At 44.4% G+C, this 20,440-nt stretch overlaps 2 protein-coding genes across 6 annotated transcripts in view; one reads left to right on the top strand and one right to left on the bottom strand.

Annotated features, from left to right (window-relative positions):
- Nucleotides 1–2,047: 2,047 nt before the first annotated feature.
- The window catches only part of LOC130284975 (proto-oncogene Mas-like), a 69,144-nt gene continuing 50,751 nt past the window's right edge, over nt 2,048–20,440 (bottom strand). For 2 of the 4 annotated variants that reach the window (XM_056535985.1, XM_056535986.1), the window contains 2 exons: nt 6,058–6,194; nt 2,048–3,318 (listed from right to left, as the gene is read on the bottom strand). In XM_056535985.1, coding sequence (XP_056391960.1) covers nt 2,274–3,278 — 1,005 coding nt within the window. In that variant the 5' untranslated portion in view covers nt 3,279–3,318; nt 6,058–6,194 and the 3' untranslated portion in view covers nt 2,048–2,273. Of the gene's footprint in view, nt 3,319–6,057; nt 6,195–7,495; nt 7,661–7,895; nt 7,926–20,440 lie in introns of those variants that run through there. The other 2 variants (XM_056535984.1, XM_056535983.1) reach the window with 2 other exon arrangements.
- Nucleotides 19,515–20,440, top strand: part of LOC130284976 (uncharacterized) — a 41,097-nt gene continuing 40,171 nt past the window's right edge. Inside the window, exons 1-2 of one of the 2 annotated variants that reach the window (XM_056535989.1) lie at nt 19,515–19,664; nt 19,752–19,861. In XM_056535989.1, the coding sequence (XP_056391964.1) occupies nt 19,631–19,664; nt 19,752–19,861 (144 nt within the window). In that variant the 5' untranslated portion in view covers nt 19,515–19,630. The remainder of the gene's footprint in view (nt 19,665–19,751; nt 19,862–20,440) is intronic. The other variant, XM_056535988.1, reaches the window with a different exon arrangement.

Genomic DNA, 20,440 nt, shown 5'->3' on the forward strand with positions numbered 1-20,440 from the left:
AGTTGGGGTGTGTCAAAGGGTGGAGCCAATGGGCAGCAAAATAAGCTTTCGCCTAGGGTGGCAAAAATCCTTGCACCAGCCCTGGTGTTACTGCTAGTTATATGATAGTGGTCTCAAACTGTGGCCCTCCAGATGCTGCAAAACTTTCATACCCAGCGTGTTCGGACAGCCAACAACTGGGAGTTGACGTTTTGCAACATCAACGGGGTCACAGTTTGTAACAACTGTTTTATGGGGTCAAACTTGGGGACGGGTTTCCTTTAAGAACGCATTGGATGGAGGAAAAATATCAATAAATACATAGATTACTGGAATACATGTCAGATGTATCACATATATAAACCAAACTTTATTATTATACACTGTAAAAAACATTATCAATCTTTATTGTACACAAAACACACATTAAAACATATATTAACAATGGAAGAGAAATTGGTATACAGAATACACATGCTGAAGAATGGAGGTGAGGATGATAATACTGATCACGTGATCCGGGTGTCTAAAGATCAGGTACAAAAGCCCAACTCTGAAACAGTATCCTATATCATGGTAGATATACAGGTAACTCCCCCTGATGAAGCCATAGGCGAAAATGCGCGTTTGGGGAGGTGTCTCTATACAGGGTGCTATGTATCGACTCTGTATATTAGCACTAGATACTGTGTGTATTATTTGCTCTGATAAATATGCTCTAAACCTGTATTGACTATAAATTGATAACCCAAATGTGTTTAATATTATTGTAATTTGAGTTACCTGTATATATCTACCCTGATATAGGATACTGTTTCAGAGTTGGGCTTTAATACCTGATCTTTAGACACACGATCACATGTGATCAGTATTATCATCCTCACCTCCATTCTTCAGCATGTCTATTCTGTATACCAATCTCGCCTCCATTATTAATATATGTATACCATAAGAAGAAAAATGGAGACTAATGAATTGGCACTGGACACAACACCGCTAAATTCTATGGATTATTGATAATGGAACTTGCCATTACCGGACAGGAGTGCGGGAGGTGCTTCACGAATAAAGAAAGCTCCAAATACAATCACCACCACCAGTTATTATTCTGGATATGCAGCTCGACACCGACGGGGTATGCGTCTTCGGCAGAAAGGCGGTAGATGGAACGGGGGGAGCTCAGGGGTGATCATTTTTAATATATGTTTTAATATGTGTTTTGTGTACAATAAATATTGATAATTGTTTTGATAAACAATTCACATCTGGCCTCATTTTTTTGATGAGTGTATATTGTGGTGGCCGACGTTAATTTGCCCTCAGATAGCCGATCATTTTGGTAATTATCCTGTAAATAAATGTAAGAAAATAGCATCAAGACAAATGCCCCATAAATAAACCCCAAGAGTGAAAGAGTGAACTGTGTCAGGAAGAAATATATATATATATATACACACAGTGACCCCCCGACCTACGATGGCCCCGAAATACGATCATTTCAACATACGATGGCCTCTCAGAGGCAGCATCAACATACAATGCTTTTGTATGTCGGGGCCATCGCATAAACGGCTATCCGGCAGCGCAGACTGCTTCAGCTGCCACCGGATAGCCGTTTACGGTGCCCCGTGTGGTCCGCTGACGATCACTTACCTGTCCTCAGGGCTCCGGCGCGTCCTCTTCAGGATCCCCTGCATCGTCGGTGCTCTCCATTGTCATCATCACGTCGCTGTGCACGCCGTCCCATCATCCAATAGGAGTGCCGTGCGTAACGACATGATGGCGGCGACGGAGAGAGAAGATGCCAGGAAAGCAGAGGCCTTACCGGAGCGCCGGGGACACCTGGGGACGCGGCGACAGCGATGGAACATCCAGAGCAGCGGTGATGGTCCGGAGCGGTGGGGACAGGTGAGTGCAACTTCCTCTACCAGTGGTCTTCAACCTGCGGACCTCCAGATGTTGCAAAACTACAACTCCCAGCATGCCCAGACAGCCGTTGGCTGTCCGGGCATGCTGGGTGTTGTAGTTTTACAACATCTGGAGGTCCGCAGGTTGTAGACCACTGTTCTATACTTTACATTGCACGGATCCCTCAATATACGATGGTTTCAACAAACGATGGTCCATTTGGAACGGATTACCATTGTATGTTGAGGGACCACTGTATATATGTGAAAAAAGTAAGATAAAAGGTGACTGGGAAAGCTCTTGGCTACCATAGAGACAGAGACCCCACACTTTCTACTTCTTCATCAGGAGGAGCCTTGAGTAGCAGAACACTCGGGGACAAGAAGTTATTGTGATGAGCCTTTGTGTCTTTCGTCCCTGTTCACACTTAAAGTGTTTGGTTTGGGCTCAGTGTCAGTTTGTTGGGTCTCCAGAGATTCGTCTCCTTCTGAAGACCTTCCATGTTCTTCCTTGAAGACGGATTCGAGAGCCTTGGCGGTGGGGACATTCTTCCTCCATCTCCCCACAATGATGTAGATGTAGGGATTGACCGTAGAATTGATGGCAGAACACAAAGAAATCATAATGTAGCTGAGGATCTTTATCTTTCCTGTAGGTACGAACGAAAAGAAGAACAAGAGTCTCACCATGGTGGCTGGAACCAGAGAGATGAGGAAGGTGATGACCGCGGACACAACAACTATGTACAGTTTTATGGGCCGGCATTGGATGGACGTCTTCTGGATCTCTATGAGAAGGACGGCACTGGAGCCAAACATGAACAGAGTCACAATCAGGAATATGACCGATATAACTGCGTACACGGTGGACCTGGATTCAGGGATGAGGAACCTCTCCAGCACAGTTATGAAGACTGAAATAATCCATATAATGCCACACAATATGGCCGACAAGTGCTCAGGGCGACGACACTTGTACCAAATCGGAAAGCAAACAGAGAGGCAGCGTTCAATGCTGAGAATAGCCAAAAAGAAGAGACTGGAATTAAACCCAAAACTGTTCAGGAACTCCCCAAACCCAGAGAATACAGTGTCACTCTGCTGAGAGGTGGGGACTCTATTATACACGCACAGGAAGTACAACGACACCATGCAGCAGCCAAAAACGAAGATGAAATCCGCCATGGCTAAATTCAGGATGTAGACCGTCGACTGGTTCAACTTGAGGCGAAAACAGAAGAGATAGATTGTAATCCCATTACCGACCAGACCCACCAGGCAGATGAGGACTGTCAGGAGGCAAATGGTGATGGGGACGGTGAACAGAGACATGTCTGGGATGACCACCTGGACTGGAGGGTTCGTATTGTTCATGGAGGTGTTGAGGGACATTGTGGTATGCAGTTAATGGACGCCAACAATGTCCTATAAACTGGAAAACAAAAACATTTCATTGAGTTGTAAAAAAGCAGCAACAACAAAAAAAAAACACAACAGCAAGATGGGGTCCAGGCCCTGTTCTACAAGGATCGGGGTCACCGCCGGTTCACTTCTCTTAATTGTATGGGATGATGATCTATATGGCCTTTAATTGCTTTATTATTAGTTTAATCACAGACAGTCATCAATTTTACTTCTCTTATTATCCTTTTAAACCAATAATAATCAGGGCTGTATGATCTGAGGAGCCCACTAATAGGAGCCCACTAACCACTAACCAGAACGCACTGAGGGCCCATTGGATCAATAAAAAGAAGAGAAATTAACTACAGAACTGATTTTGTCTAAAGAACCAAAATAGAAGTAAAGAAGTAAAAGTTCCCACACAACAGACAAATAAGGAGGACCCCTGGACACCTCTACAGCCGGACATACATCTCACATTTCAGTGTTCAGTTGACATCTCTCCTGATCTCCATATACACATGTACATTTAGTATTACATCGGTGGGGAGAGGGAGGAAAGCTGCTCAGACCCTCCAGGCCCATCTCTCTTCCTCCAGACCCCTCTGTCCTCCTCCTCCTCTAGGATCCTCTCCCCTCCAGACCCCTCTGCCATCCTCTAGACCCCTCTTTCCTCTTCCTCCATACTCCTCTGTCCTTTTCCAGATTCCTTTGATCTCCTTCAGACTCCTCTGTCCTCCTCCTCCAGACTCATCTGTCCTTCTCCTCCTCCATACTCCTCTATCCTTCCCCAGACTCCTCTGTTGTCCTCCAGACCCCTCTTTCCCCTCAAAATTCCTCTGCCATCCTCTGTACCCCTCTGTCCTCCTTCAGACACCTTTTTCCTCCTTCAGACCCCACTATTCTCCTCCAGTTTCTAATGTTCCCTCCAGACTCCTCTGTCCTCTTCCAGACATCCCTGTCCTTCTTAATTCCCCCCTGTCTTTCCCAAGACTCCTCTGTGCTTCTCCCTCCTCCAGACCGCTTTGTCCTCCTCCTCCAGGCCCCTCCTCCAGACCCCTCTGTCCTCCTGCAGACCCATCTGTCATCCTCCAGACTTCTCTGACTACTCCAGACCCTTTGTCCTGCTCCATACTCCTTTTTCCTTCTCCAGACTTATCTATCCTCCTCCAGACCCCTCTGTCCCTCCAACTTCCTCTGTTGTCCTTTAGAAACATCTGTCCTCCCCCTCTAGAGCCCTCTGTTCTTATCCGGACTCATGTGTCCTCCTCCAGACCTCTTGTCCCATTCCCTCTGCTCTTTCTCCCGACTCCTTCTCTGTCCTCTCCTCCAGACTTCTTTGTCCCTTGTAGACTCTTTGGCTTCCTCCAGATTTCTCTGTGCACCTCAGACTCCTTTGTTTCTCTGAGACTTTTCTGTACTTTGACAGATTCTTCTACCCCCTTAAGATTCCTCTGTTCTGTCTTCCAGACTCCTCACTCCTCTGACTCTTCCTTCAGACTCTTCTTCCCCTCCAGACTCCTCTGTCCTCTATAGACTCTATAGCTCCTGATATTTGTGCTCCCAGCAATCTGTGTTTGGCAGCTTCCCCTTTAGCCTGTACACTCCAAGCCAATATCTTCAAAGAAGCAGATATATACACACCACATGTGAAGTATACTGTAATACTTATGCTGCTCCCCTGCCCCTTTATTATAGAAAACAAATTTACACATAGATTATCCTAAAATCCATACATCTAGTCCTCTTTATCCAACCGGCTCCACCAGACTGGGATTCCACTCATTACTGTGACCAGATTGTCCTGACTTAATGAACATCTCTAGAAACATCTGTAATATTTGTGAAGCTGTTTTCTTCAGACCCTTTTCTCTTTTTTTACCCACTGGACCCCTGTGTCTATTCCCACAGCTCCCCATTCACTCATTTTAACACTTCTAAGGCATAATTCCTCTTCTTGACCAACACGTTCCAAAAAACATACTTTACTCTGTTCCTAAGGTTAACCTCACTAGTGCAATTCCTGGTGTTGATTCTTAGAAATATGATATAACCAAGGGTTAAAATAACAATGCTCACAGTTAAGGAATTTCCTCCTGTCTATATCCTTAAAGATTATTATTTTTTTTTTAATCTGAAACCTTTATAAAGTTTGAAAATATTTACATTTAGTTTATTATTAGGGTCATTCTCATTTAGACGTCTTTTGAACGCCCCCAATTCCTCCCTTTTACCATCTCATATCAGAAAGTTGTCATCTATATATCGCCAACATTCTTTCACTTGTTCAGGACAACTCACATAGATGGTTCTTGTCTCCCAAACAAATAGGAACAATTTAGGATAGCTTGAGGTAAATGCTGTCTCCATTGAGGTTACTATAGTTTCTAGGGGGAAAACAAATCTGCCTCCCATCAGAAGTAATTGTGCACCAGGCAATGCTGATATTCTCCAATATAAACAAACATAGGGTACCACTGGTTTTCTATCTCTACCCATCTATTCTTTGACCACCTCCAACCCTTTTTGTGTGAAATAATGGTGTAAAGTGAGAAGACATCTGCTGTACATATCAAAGACTTTCCTGTTTTTATAAATTTTTTTAGGATATCCCCAGATCCTGACATCCTGGGAGAACTTAAGGTGAAAAGCTTTGCCCTAACCCACTCTATATCAGACAAGTTTCATATTTCAGGACAAGATTAAGAGACTGATAAATGGAGACAAAAATAAAAACACACATGTAAAAGTATGTACCCCTTATTACCTGCAATCCCTTCCAATGACGTCCTAATTTAGAGTGACGATGGGTTAACCATCATGCGAGGATCTTTGACCATTATATGTGAAGTTTTTAGGTCATGGATGTCTTGAATGAAGGAATGATCATCTCTGCTCCTCCTTCTAGAGGGGAAAAAACAAAAAAAACATTTTTTTGTCAAATATCTTTTTAATAAAAAATAAAAAAGTGCTTACAATTTTTCAGAACAATGAAGTGATCAAAAACAATTACACTGGTTACATAAAATGGCAAGGATTCGCACAGCCAACGAGTTTCGAGTTCGTAATGAACTCTGAGCGAGGGGATGCCGAGTGTGCTCCCGTTTTTTTCTTTCTATTTTTAGATACATATATCTTGGGGGTTATGTGCTTCTGTAGGGTTTATGCCTCTAGTAAAAAATGGAAGAAGAAGAAGATGACCGCTCTCCCTCCATCAGCTCAGGTTTGTACAGTTCATTAGAAGACAAAACTTCTGGAATAATGCCAACCGGTCAGAGACCAACGCACAGTCGTCTGCTATTATAATAAGAATCTGACTCATCCCCCAATCTATGGTCACATTGTCTCCTACATTCATGTTGGACAGAAGTCCAGGTGCTTTATGCTCCTTAGACTTTTGGGAGAATGTGGAGTTATATGCTGTTATAATAAATCTCTGGTACAATGAGAACGATTCCCCCAGTCCTCTCCATGTCTCAATCATTTATGTCTCTTCCCATGTGGGGAAGTCCTCTGGGATCTGACTCTTATGGGGATGTTCTCTGCTCCATTCATTGCGACATAAAATTCAGGTGTCTAAGGTTCTACCCCGGACTTATTCCCACAAGTAACCAAGAGAGTAATAAGAATGTTTACAGCATTTACCATTTACAGCAGATATGGACGAACCCAACCCAAGACTACAGCACAGAGGGTTTGTTGGTCACCAGAGATTTCCTGGGCTAGTCGTATTATTATTATTAATTTTATTTTTTTATATATATATTATTATTATTCTTGTTGTTGTTGTGATGATGATCATAATTATGAAGACTATTATTATTGTTATTATTTATATTATTAATGTTGTTGTTATGATGATTATTATTATTATTATGATGACTATTATTATTATTATTATTATTCAGTTTTCCCAACCTATGGCTCTCCAGCTGTTGCAAAACTACAACTTCAAAGGCTTTCAGAGCATTATAGGAAATGTAGTTCTGCAACAGCTGGAGAGCAACAGGCGGAGGGACACTGGTGTATGTATGTCATGTGGTGTGGTGATGTTGATCAGCTGTTGATATGTGGTTATGTCCCGCTATTTTAGAGAGATTTGTTGATTTCCTACCACAGTTGCCTGGGTCCACCATGTAATGTCTATGTCCACCATTTAATGTCTATGTCCCCTTGTGGCTGTAGGTCGGCAGAGCTTAACTTACCAGCTGTTCCCAGATGACTGTTGTAAGAGGATCCAGCACTCTCCATATGTGGACCCACGAAAACTCGCTGAGTGTCTGCCAGCCGGGACTGCGCGGAGTTGTACTTGGCTCTCAGCCTCTCCATATTTCCTCATCCTTACATTCCAGGGCGGATGGAGACTTGTTCTGAATGGTAATAACAGAGATCGATGACCCAAATTCTTCGCCTGTCACCAACATGAGCACGATATAACAATGAGACCTTTCATAGGAGACCCAAGTGTTATCACTGAGGGGATGGTGGAAGGTGTGAACATGCTCCAGCCCAGTCCGATCTTATTATTAAATGTATCTGTAGTTCTGTAAATATGCTTTTTATTCCTTCAATGTAAAGAAAATAAAGAATAAGTATCGTCCCTACTGTTTTGTGTCCTCAGTTCTTGTTCTTGTTTGGTCTATCGGGGGCATAACACGCAGAACTGCATTGCTCTCTATGTCCGGCGCAGGTCAAAGTGCCAATTCATTACGGTGGCGCATACTGCGCATGGAATGTCCACACAGAATTTCTCTGGACAGATATTCTGTAGTGTGCAGGGGCCCTAACAAGTGGGAGAAAAAGATGATTTAACTTGTACCTTATAGAGGATGCAAATAAGATTCAGAATCTCAGCCTGGGAAGGAAAAACAAGCGGCTCTTCTGAGACCCCAAGACTTGGTCACAACCCACCCCCCTCCTGCACCTCCTCCAGAATTATTGATTAGGGTCAGGATCAGGTGCATTGGTGATCACCGTGAGGTTCTGAGATCCATCACTTCCAGACCCTCACTGTACAGCACCAAAAATGACAAGGTGTCCAGTCGGTTATACAAGAAGCTGAAAGGCATCCGCACATTGTGCCACCTCCATAGATGGTGAGTCTCTGGTCGTCATGTCAGCAGTGGTGGAACTCTCCACGGATGGACTGACCCAGGACTTGTCTTTTAGTTGTCCTTGTCTGGAAGATTATCATACAGAATAAGCTCAGTTTGTATCGGTGATTTAATTGGTGATATTGTCAGTAATTGTATCATTGATGATATCAGTGATTGTATCGGTTTTTGGGTCAGTGATTGTATCAGAGATGGTGTCAGTGATTGTATCGGTGATGGTGTCAGTGATTGTATTGGTGATTTTGTCAATGATTGTTCCATGGATATTGTGAGTGATTTTATCGTTGAAGATGCCAGTGATTGTATTGGTGATGGTGTCAGTGATTGTATCGATGATGATGTCAGTCAGTGATTGTATCGGTGATGATGTCAGTGATTGTATCTGTGATGGTGTCATTTATTGTATAAGTGATGGTGTCAGTGATTGTGTCAAGGATGGCAGCGGATGAGGCCTTAAAATGTGCATGACTGCCACTGTATACTACTGAGTGTCGACACAAGAAATACACACCAGACAAAAAGTTGGTATAAAAATCTTTCTCAGCAGGAAGCTAAGGAGCTGTCCCCAAGAGTGGTAAAGAGTTCTGTTGATTACACAGAAATACATTGGTTTTTACAATTGACAAAAAAGGGAGGCTAGTTATCACGTCAAAATCATCATGTTATATTTTGATTGGTTATTTGAGTTTTGTGTGTGTATATATTAGCATATTTAAGAATCCATTTCTCTCTTGGCCAAAGTTCACTCATACTGGAAAATTCCGGATTTCTCTATCCTCCTCCAAATCTCAGCCTTCTTTATCTCACTTCCCTTGGCCTCATCGCAACGTCTCTATCTTAATCACGAGCAGATAGCAAGCTGGTATATAGGTTAAGGGTGGGTAACAAATACCTTTTTGCAGCATTAGCAATGGCATAAAAGTAAATATATTGATCAGTCATCAGGATCATTTTAATCAATTTCAACAATTGTGCTGGTGATTATGTCAGTGACTGTATCGGAGCTGTTATCAGTGATTGTGTCGATGGTGCCAGCAGCTCTTTAGCATTCACCTTTCACACTTCTCTACCTCTTATGTAATAGGATACAATACCTCGCCAAGTGTTTCTTGCTGCAGGCGGATTTACTCAGTGAAGGATTGTGCAGGTTGTGTAATCGTTCTTTTCCGGTGTCAGACCTGCAGGTCCTGGAGATCATCAGTCACATCTAGCACAAGGAACATTTCCTGCTAGAAGGAACCGAAACGGAACCTCAGCCACTGGTGTGATGCCTAAGTGTATGTACCAGGTATATTCTACCACATCAGCCGAGCTGTGTAGGTCCTCCTCAGTAGAGATTATTCTGTTTTAAAGTTACCCACATGTCTGGACTGAGTTTATTGCACAACAACATAGGTACACCCTCAGACACCATACCATACTGTACCCCTGGCTCATGGACTTCAAGGACTTACTATTGGGCAGACCCCTCTGGTGTCCAGGTGCAGAACACTTATCTACCTGTCCTGTCAGGTGGATATCACCTTATGTGACCGCTTCTGGCACATAGCTCCATGTCAAATGTATTGTATTTTAAACCATTTCTTCATTGTCTTCCCATTTTCTAATGTAATTGCATTCTTAAGTCATGTACGGAGTTTATGTTATATGTGTAAGAGGATGGGTGAGAAATCACATGAGCAATCCAGCCAATCAGGGCCTCCTGCCCTTCTTCACCCAGGTCTGTCCAGACAGGGAGGAGTTTAGTCAGTCTAATTAGTCATAGTAGAGGCAAAATCTCTGCTGTGTGACCCCTTCCCCACCTCATAAGGACAGTGCAACTATACTCTTCACAAGAATCCCACCGACCAGGTTGTCAGTCCAAAGTCTGCTTCAGAGAGAATAGAAGAATCTGACAGGGCCCCATAGGAACCAAAGGCCACCCACGTTGCCCCTGTCCACTAAAGTCCACCCTATGAATCAGCGCAAGGCAGTGATAGTCAGCTGTAAAGTCAAGCCTACACAAGTAATGTCTAGTCAAGTCTGTTCAAGTCATGTCACAGTCGGTTAAAACTACAAGTCCCAGAAAGCCCTGTAAGCCCCGTATCATTATATTTTCACATCTACTGAACTGTCTGCACTACCTATCCTGCAATTGTTCAATTAAAGTTCACGTGGTTACCTGGAATTTGAAGTATTATTTACCCGGCACCAACTTTACCTTGCAGTGTGGTAGGTTAACATGAACTTACTACATAATATTTACCTCACAAACATTTACCTCAGTCTCATTACCCAGCAGTCTACAGTTCCCACCACCCTAACCTTACACCCATATTTACAAAAGTTGCTTACATCCACAAGGGGACATACAGGGTTGGCTAACAACAAAACTTCCATGATCACATAAGAGACTTAACCAGAGGAACTACTACTCTCATTTGTCCTAAACTACCCCATATATCTTACTCTTGGTTACCACAATATCATGTTCTCACAAGGCCTACCTGGTGGTAGTACTAGTGAATCCTTTGGATTACCAACATACTTTTTCATTGGTTGTTCTAGGGATTCTAGGTGCAGAATCTTAGGAGCCTTCTGGTCTTCAGCCTTTAAAAGGGGTACTCCACCCCTAGACATCTGATGATGGGGGTCTGTAGCTCGGGACCTCCGCAATCTTAATTGCAGCACCCCAGACATCCAGTGGATGCAGCAAACTTCGTTCTGAGCCGAATGACTGTCAATGCTGGGAGGAGACTCATGGCGTCACATTCACACCCTGCTCGTGACATCACAGCCATGCCCCCTCAATGCATGTCTATGGGAGGGGGCCGTCATGCCCCCTCCCATAGACTTGCATTGAGGGGGCGTGGCCATGACATCACGAGCGGGGCATGACCGTTACATCTCGAGTCTCCAGCGCTGCATTCAATGCTCTAAATGAATGCCTGGTGTTATGGAGATTATGGGGGACCCCCGCTATCAGACATCTTATCCCCTATTCATTGGATAGGGGATAGAATGTCAACGGGCAGAGTACCCCTTTAACCCTGAACAAGATTTGGACTGGAGTGGATTGCAGGCCAATACCTTCACAGCAATTCCAGGCATGGTGCAAGAGGAGTAGACTGGAGACAAAGGTGTACAAGCCGTGATCAGGACGAGTGGAAATTATTATTTTTTTTATTGAAAGCCAAGGTACGTGCTCTCAAATCACCCAAGTGCTAGTAAAAAGTGCAAGTGTTCACACAAAAAAACGTGCACGAGGATGCGGTCTATCGCAAGCCCTTCCGAAAGGAGAGAGGCCCCCCAACAAACCAAACCCTTCGCCTCCGGGCCAAAAGGCACCTGCAAGGTTCCAGGTACAATGTCCCCTTTCGCCGAAGCTACTCAGGGACCGAAAGTGTTCTCGGCAGACAACTAGGCGTTAACCAGGTTGTCACCAAGGAACCAGTAAAACCGGTTTGGCATCCTGCCGAAACAGGATGTCACGGGTTATAGCAGGGAGGTGAGGAACCTAATGGTCACACACACCTCCCCTAGACCAGCAGGAGGGACACCCAGAAGGGCTACCGCACCCTACCAAATCCTAGTGGACAAAACAAACACAAAAAGTGGACACAGTGACAAAAAATAAATAAATAAATAAGTGGATGTGCACAGTGTGTAATACTCCCCGATCCTAGCCGGAAGGCTGGGATACTAAGGCTGAGTGCCCAAAAGAGTGAGAGAAAAAGTGCGTGCGTTGTGCTTTCATTCAAGCGGGGTCACCACTCCCAGGGCATGTGCACCTCAGCCTTCACTCTACCGGGACCTTAAGGCCAGATCCAGCAGGGAACAGGTCTCATCGGGGATGACTGCTGTGCTATACAGCCATCCCTGGTACACCCGTCCTACTGTGTGGTTCCCCATCCTGCCTTGGTGGTCTTCCACACCGCCAACTAACAGGAAAGGTACTACACTTGATCTTAGCCAAAAGGACGAGTGGAAATTATTTATCACAGTATACAGACATAAGGTCTTGTGATGTGTACAGCCCTGTCACAGAGACACAAGGGTTTTGAAGGGTAAACCTTACACTCCCTAAGGCTGATACAGAGATTAGGGGGCTGCACAGGTGGTGATAGCCCGCCTGGGTCACATCCTGTATGGTATCATGGCTGATGGTGGCTGGGGGTGCCCTTGATGTTGGGGAGGTACAGATGAAGCCCAGACAACAGGATTAAGGGAGTTGTGAACAGGTAACTTTACTGAAAATGTAACTTCATCCAGATAATGAAGGTTCTTAAGCTTTAAACTGTTCAAAGTTCTTAAATGGGTACTCTCATTAAAAGAAAACTAATTTTTGCTATTGCACTCCTTATGGTAAATAAAAAAAAAAACTTTCTAATGCACTTTGTTTTAAAAAAAAAGTTATGTTTTTTTGTTTTTTATTTGAAAAAGCTTCCACTAGGTGTCTCCCTACTTGTTCAGAGCACCCCCCCACCCCCATCTTTTGAACAGACTTTGGACTCTTGCTGGCCTGGCAGAAGTCCAAAAGCAGGAAATGCTGATGGGATGTGTGCAGCATTATCCAATCATAGCTTATCTAACACTGAACTGCTCTGGGCTGTGTGTAGCAGAGTGAGAGAGGAAGTTATCCCCTGTATGGCTTCAGATTAAGTCACGCCTGCTGGGGAACGCAGCAAATACAGAGCAATATCAAGGTAGAAAACTAACAAATAATAACAATAAAGGCAAAGGGTGGTTTATCATGATCGGGGCAGTGGCTAGAGAATAGTTAATGCTATTAGCCACTTGCAACTCAGGCGGGGTTATGTAAACCCGATGCTCTGCTTGTACACTCTGCTTGTGATTGGTTCTACTTTGATTGTTTTACGATTCACCTTTGCTATGTCTGTCTGAGTTTTTTCCATGGTTATTATGCCTGTTTATGATATAGATTTTAGTCTGCTTGGTTGAGATTGCCTGCTGGTTAGGAGTCTATTTGGCTTTATTACTGATGTCCCTCCATGTTTGGAGTGGGGTGTCTTGTTTGTTTCTTTGTTCAGTGTCCAGTGTGAACAATGTTCTATGTTTCCTGACCTGTTTAGTGTTTTACATTCAGTTCATCTGTTCATCCCCTTCATCTCCTGGTTTCTGCTGTATACTTATTCCATATCTAGTCTTGTTCATTTATTCATATCTGACATTTCTATTGTTTCTGAATTGTATGTTAGGATGCTATATGCTGCTTTGTTAGTATTATATTCTGCCTGGTATATCTGTTCTGGTTTTTGTATTCCCGTTACATTTTTGACCCCCCAACTAAGTACTGTATAATTTGTGTATCTTTACGCCCATTGCACTTTAGTGCAGGAAGGGACTGGCGCCCAGCTGTCGATCTATCATTTAGGGTGGATGGGCAAGTAGGGTAGGCAGGGAGAGTGTTTCAAGGGACAGTTTAGGGCTCACTTCTCCCTGTCCACCCCTGGTCATGACATATATCTTTTGAAATGTTCTGGAACTCTTTACCCTACACTACCACTAGATGGCAACAAAGTGTAACCTATACTGAATAAAGTGTGCGCAGTGTTAATCCTTCACCACTTCCTGAACACTTGGTGCAATGATAAAAGTGAAGTATAAATATTATCAGACAGACCCAACTTTTGTTTGGTGTTTTTTTAGCGTGAAATAAATATATGTGGCATTCATATAAAAAAAATGTGTATTAGTCCAAGATTTTTTAAATAAACTTGTTTATAATCCCCTGACTTTTTGTCATTGCAAATCATGTGAGATTACTCGGGGCACCTTAAAAGAGAACCCCCCTCTACAGGAAAGATGCCCTACATGCCCCCAACTTTTCATACACTAAAGAGCAAACATTCACCCGATCACCGAGAGTGTTCCTCCATACTTTTGCCACGGGGAGGATTATTTGTCTCGTCGACACTAAACACCTCGCTTGCCATGTGTGATACCAGACCACTACACTGACTAAAAATAAATTGCACTGGTTTGTGAAGGCCCCATAAAGCCACTCAGCATAGGAAAGGGCAGACAGTTTTGGTCAATCAATGGAAGCTCCCACCCTTTGATTTTACCTCTATATTAAAATTGCACTGAAGCAGGAAGTGGTCCATGTCCTCCTGCACACCCCCACACTCCTCCCAGGGACAACCCTTTTCATCGGAGTTCCTCTATTTCAGATTGCCCCTTACATATGGCAGACCATGGAAGCCTCGCCAGGTCAAGTCTCAATACTTAGGTGAATTTAAGAGAGACAACCCAACCCCTTGATTCCAACCTGGGCAATTATTGAGGGACAGTGGTTTCTGGAAATGCAAGACCCTGTTATCGAGGATTTTTGTCGGCAGAGTTCTTACCTCCCACATCCCCAGCCCCCACCTCCTGATGACCTTCAGAACCAGTGGAGAATAATCTTGCAGATGCCCATGTGGCCATTCCTAAAAAGTAGGTTAAAAATTTCCTGCAAGAGGAGCCCTATCTGTCCAGAGGTTAGATATATTTGTCTTTAAAAAGGTGTTTATGGTTGACCATACCCAACTCACCTATTCTCCTTGTGTGGCAAGTCACCACCCTCTTTAGTTCAGTCTGTTCCCTGACAACATTAGGAAAACAGACTGTAGACCTGAGTCCAGAGGGATTCCGGCAAAAGGCTGACACTGCCCAAGTAGATTAACAACAGGAGCAAGCAGGACTTAATCAAGAAGACCCTTTCCCTAAAGGTCAAAGACCAACCTTTCCACTGTTCCACTCTTTTGGAGACATCTTCCAGTCTGCTTTTCCCAATTTTGAGGACAAGGAGGGAAATATCTGATACTGACCACCTCTCTGTAACATCTAATCCAGACCATGATGTCTATACAAGATAAATTTGTTACACGTTAATACCGTCACTTTATTGATGTTGTTTGGACAACATAATCTTGCCACTTGGGTTCTATCTTTACTGGCTCTTATAGAGACCAAAAGAGCTTGAGCCCTTCGACCCACACAAAGTGACATCAAAAAGCTGGATAAGGATGTATGAGGACAAAGATTTTACCTTAAATCCATCTTAAGGAGAATTTCCACTACTACTTAAGACAGACCACATTCCTCCTGGTGACCCCAGACCCAAGAAATTATCATGGCCCCTCTCTGTTGTTCTCGGAAGGCCCTGAGGCCGTGCCGCTCTATCCAGAAGGACAGTTCTACCTCTCTACCCTCTACAGTGATTGATTTATCCCCCCTCCTCAAGGCCTCCAGAATGTGTCTCTGAAGGTCACTATTCCCAGGACCAGAAGGCCTACATGACCCTGATTGACCAATCACTCTGGCATCTTTTTCAGGAACCTCCCCCCCACATGACTGTCCACAGAATCCACACATTCTCCCATCTCTCACCCAACAACCATACGACCATCCAGATGTGTTACTTGCCTTAAGTGCATCTCAGCTACGCATAAAGGGGGAGATTGATCAATCCTTGTTTAGATGAAGAGTGGTGCAGTTGCCCATAGCAATCAATTGGATTGCTTCTTTTTATTTTTCAGAGGCCTTTTTAAGGGTAGAGCAGTTTTTCATTTGTGGGGTTAAACTGAAAGTCAAATGCTATTCTGACATTTTTGGGGGCTTCCGATTTTTACGCAGCTCACTTTACAGTACAAATGACCCATTATCTTTATTCTGTAGTTCCATATGATTACAGAAATACCCGATTTATATAAGTTGTATTTTATTTTTCTACTTAATTATAATTATATAAATTATAATTTTTCCTTAAAATCCTCCTCCTTTTCACCCCTATAACACTTCTATTTTTCCGTATGCCCCCCCCCAAAAAAAATTTGTAACCCGATCTCTTCTGAGTATGGAAATCACCTATGTTAGGATGTAAAATGCTCTGCGGGCGAACTACAATGCTCAGAAGAGAAGGAGTCACATTTGGCTTTTGGAAAGCAAATTTAGCTGAAATGGTTTTTGGGGGGCATGTGGCGTTTAGGAAGTCCCTTTGGTGCCAGAACAGCAAAAAAAAAAAAAAAAAAAAAACATGGCATACTATTTTGGAAACTACACCCCTTAAGGAACATAACAAGGGGTACAGTGAGCCTCAACACCCCACAGGTGATTGACGAATGTTCGTAAAATTGGGACATACATTTTTTTTTTGTCAATAAAAAGTTTGTGTTACCCCAAATTTTTCATTATTACAAGGGGTAATAGGAGAAAAAGCCCACAAAATGTTTTAACCACATCTCTTCTGAGTATGGAAATACCCCATGTGTGGAAGTCAAGTGCTCTCCTGGCGCACTACAATGCTTAGAAGAAAAGGAGTCACATTGGGCTTTTGGTGAGAGAATTTGGTTGGAATGGAAGTCGGGGGCTATGTGTGTTTACAAAGCCCCCGTGGTGCCAGAACAGTGGACCCCCCCCCACATGTGACCCCATTTTGGAAACAACACCCCTCACAGAATTTAGTAAGGGGTGCATTTAGCATTTACACCCCACTGGCATTTGAAAGATCTTTGGAACAGTGGTCTGTGCAAATGAAAAATAAATGTTTTCATTTTCACGGACCACTGTTCAAAAAATGTGTGGCATAAATGTGGGGCATAAATGCTCACTGTACCCCTTATTACATTACATGAGGGCTGTAGTTTCCAAAATGGGGTCACATGTGTGGGGTGGTCCTTTGTTCTGGCACTATGGGGGCTTTGTAAACACACGTGGCCTTCAATTCAACTCTTTCTCTTCTGAGCATTGTAGTTCACCAGCGTAGCACTTTACATCCACATATGGGATATTTATATACTCAGAAGAAATGGGGTTACACATTTCAGGGGGCTTTTTTCCTACTACCCTTTGTGAAAATGAAAAATTGTGGGTAACACCAGCATTTCAGGGGAATATTTTTTTTTTTCTTGTCCAACGTTAACGAAAATTTGTCAAAGACCTGTGGGGTGTTAAGGCTCACTATACCCCTTGTTACGTTCCGTGAGGGGTGAAGTTTCCAAAATGGGGTAAAATGTGGGTGTTTTTTCTTTTTGCACTCATGTCAGATCCGCTGTAACGATCAGCCACCCCTGTGCAAATCACCAATTTAGGCCTCAAATGTACATGGCACTCTCTCACTCCTGAGCCGTGTAGTTCGTCCGCAGAGCATTTTACACCCACATATGTGGTATTTCCGTACTAGGAAGAAATTGCGTTAGAAATTTTGGGGGTCTTTTTCTCCTTTTACCTCTTGTGAAAATGAAAAGTATGGGGCAACTCCAGCATGTTAGTCTAAAAATGTAAATTTTTTTACACTAACATGCTGGTATAGCCCCCAACTTTTACTTTTCATAAGGGGTAAAAGGAGAAAAATCCTTCCAAAATTTGTAGTACAATTTCTCCCGAGTACGGAAATACACCATATGTGGCCCTAAACTGTCTGAAGTGAGAGAGCTCCATGCGCATTTAAGGCCTGCAATAGGGGCGGACCCGGTTACAAGGATGGGGCTTGTCTCCACAAAAACCCTACAGCAGTGTTTCCCAAACAGGGTGTCTCCAGCTGTTGCAAGACTCCCAGCCTGCCAGGACAGTCTATGGCTGTCCGGCACTACTGGGAGTTGTGGTTTAGCAACAGCTGGAGTCTCCGTTTAGGAAACACTGCCAAATGAGATGTTTTTCATTTTTATTGGAGGTGGGGGGGGGGGGGACGTGTAAGGGGGCGTATATGTAGTGTTTTACTTTTCATTATTTGGTAGGTTAGTGTTTTTAGGGTACATTCACACGGGCGGGTTCACAGTAAGTTTTCCGCCGGGAGTTTGAGCTGCGGCGTAAAATTTGCCACAGCTCAAACTTGTAGAAGGAAACCCACTGTAAACCCGCCCGTGTGAATGTACCCTGTACCCTGTACATTCACATGGGGGGGGGGGGGGGCACCCCAAACCTTCAGCTGTGGCAAAATGACAACTCCCAGAATGCGCTGACAGACCGTACATGCTGGGAGTTGTAGTTTTACAACAGCTGTAGGCACACTGGTGGGGAACCACTGCGTTAGAAAACAGACTCTAACTCAGTGATTCCAACCCGTGTGCCTCCAGCTGTTTCAAAACTACAACTCCCAGCATGTACGGTCTGTCAGTGCATTCTGGAAGTTGTAGTTTTGCAACAGCTGGAGGCACACAGGTTGTAATCACTGAGTTAGGAAACAGACTCTAGCTCAGTGTTTCCCAACCAGTGTGCCTACAGCTGTTGCAAAACTACAATTCCCAGCATGGCCAGATAGACAGGGATGCTGGGCGTGTAGTTCTGCAATATCTGGCCCTTCAGATGTTGCAGAACTACAACTCCCAGCATGCCTGGACAGTCTGGGCATGCTAGGAGTTGTAGTTATGCAACAACTGGGGATATACAGTTTGGGCACCGCTAAGTAGTGGTCTCCAAACTGTAGCCCTCCAGATATTGCAAAACTAGAACTCCAAGCATGCCTAGACTGTCCAGGCATGCTGGGAGTTGTAGTTCTGCAACATCTGAAGGGCCAGATATTGCAGAACTACACGCCCAGTATCCCTGACTGTCTGGCCATGCTGGGAATTGTACTTTTGCAACATCTGGAGGGCTACAGTTTGGAGACCATCGTATAGTGGTCTCCAAACTATGCCACTTCTCAGGACCCCCCTAGGCATTGCCATGGGATGCCTGCTAATAGATATCAGCAGTTATCCCAGTCCGATCACCGCCCGGCGAGCTGCAGTGATCGGAAATACGGAGGGCGTTTGGATACGACCCTCCGCCCTTAAGTGACGGGATGCGAGGGCGTATGTATATGCCCTCTGTCCCCAAGGAGTTAAAGGCTGCAGTCAACTTTGATCACAGCATCTAAATGGTTAATTCTGGACATTACTCTGATCGGTGATGTCGCCCGTAGCCATGCGCACCCTGCGTCCTCTGGGGGTTTAATATGAAAGAAGTGATCTGATTGGTTGCCATGGGCGACTTTTCCTCTGGACAGGTTTATATAAATCTCCCCCAAAATGATTTCCTGTTCATTTTCATGAAGTTTCGGATTCCTTCTTAGAGGCTCCGGAGGCCTCCGCACCCCCCCCCCCCCCCCCACGCCCGGCTCCTTCACATCCACAACTTCTCCACCAGGTCTTGTCTCCTCCTGCATCACAAAATCTAAAGAAGGGAGAAGCTGCGGACAGCAGGGAGGCGGCTGATAACAGAGAGCAGTAGAGCAGCTGTAGACCTAGAGAAGATCAGGGTGTGATGAGGATGAGGAGGCCGCAGCACGTCCTCAGGGGTAAAGGTCACGAGGGGGAGGCCACAGCACGTTCTCTGGGGTAAAGGTCACGAGGAGGAGACACTTTCACTTTCACTTTCCTCTTAGAGCAAAAGAAGAAGAAGCTGAAAGAGAAAAGACACAAAAGAAGAAGAACGAGGAGGACGGGGAGGAGCGGACCCCAGGAAAAGAGGGGACACACTGACCTGTACAGACAGGTGGGGGACGGGACCACAACAAAGAGTTATCAACGCAGGAGAGGGCATGTTACAGCTGCTAAGTTGTTTTATGCAGTTCTGCAGCAGCTTAGGTGTGACTTATGAGGCTCTTTAGCAGTTGGGATGTGTATTATGAGGTACTGCAGCAGCTGAGGTGTGTTTTATGAGGTACTGCAGCAGCTGAGGTGCGTTTTATGAGGTACTGCAGCAGCTGAGGTGCATTTTATGAGGTACTGCAGCAGCTGAGGTGCGTTTTATGAGGTACTGCAGCAGCTGAGGTGCATTTTATGAGGTACTGCAGCAGCTGAGGTGCATTTTATGAGGTACTGCAGCAGCTGAGGTGTGTTTTATGAGGTACTGCAGCAGCTGAGGTGCATTTTATTAGGTACTGCAGCAGCTGAGGTGCATTTTATGAGGTACTGCAGCAGCTGAGGTGCGTTTTATGAGGTACTGCAGCAGCTGAGGTGTGTTTTATGAGGTACTGCAGCAGCTGAGGTGCATTTTATGAGGTACTGCAGCAGCTTAGGTGCATTTTATGAGGTACTGCAGCAGCTGAGGTGCGTTTTATGAGGTACTGCA

Source organism: Hyla sarda, chromosome 8 (assembly GCF_029499605.1).
Source record: "Hyla sarda isolate aHylSar1 chromosome 8, aHylSar1.hap1, whole genome shotgun sequence".
Classification (NCBI taxonomy): domain Eukaryota; kingdom Metazoa; phylum Chordata; class Amphibia; order Anura; family Hylidae; genus Hyla; species Hyla sarda.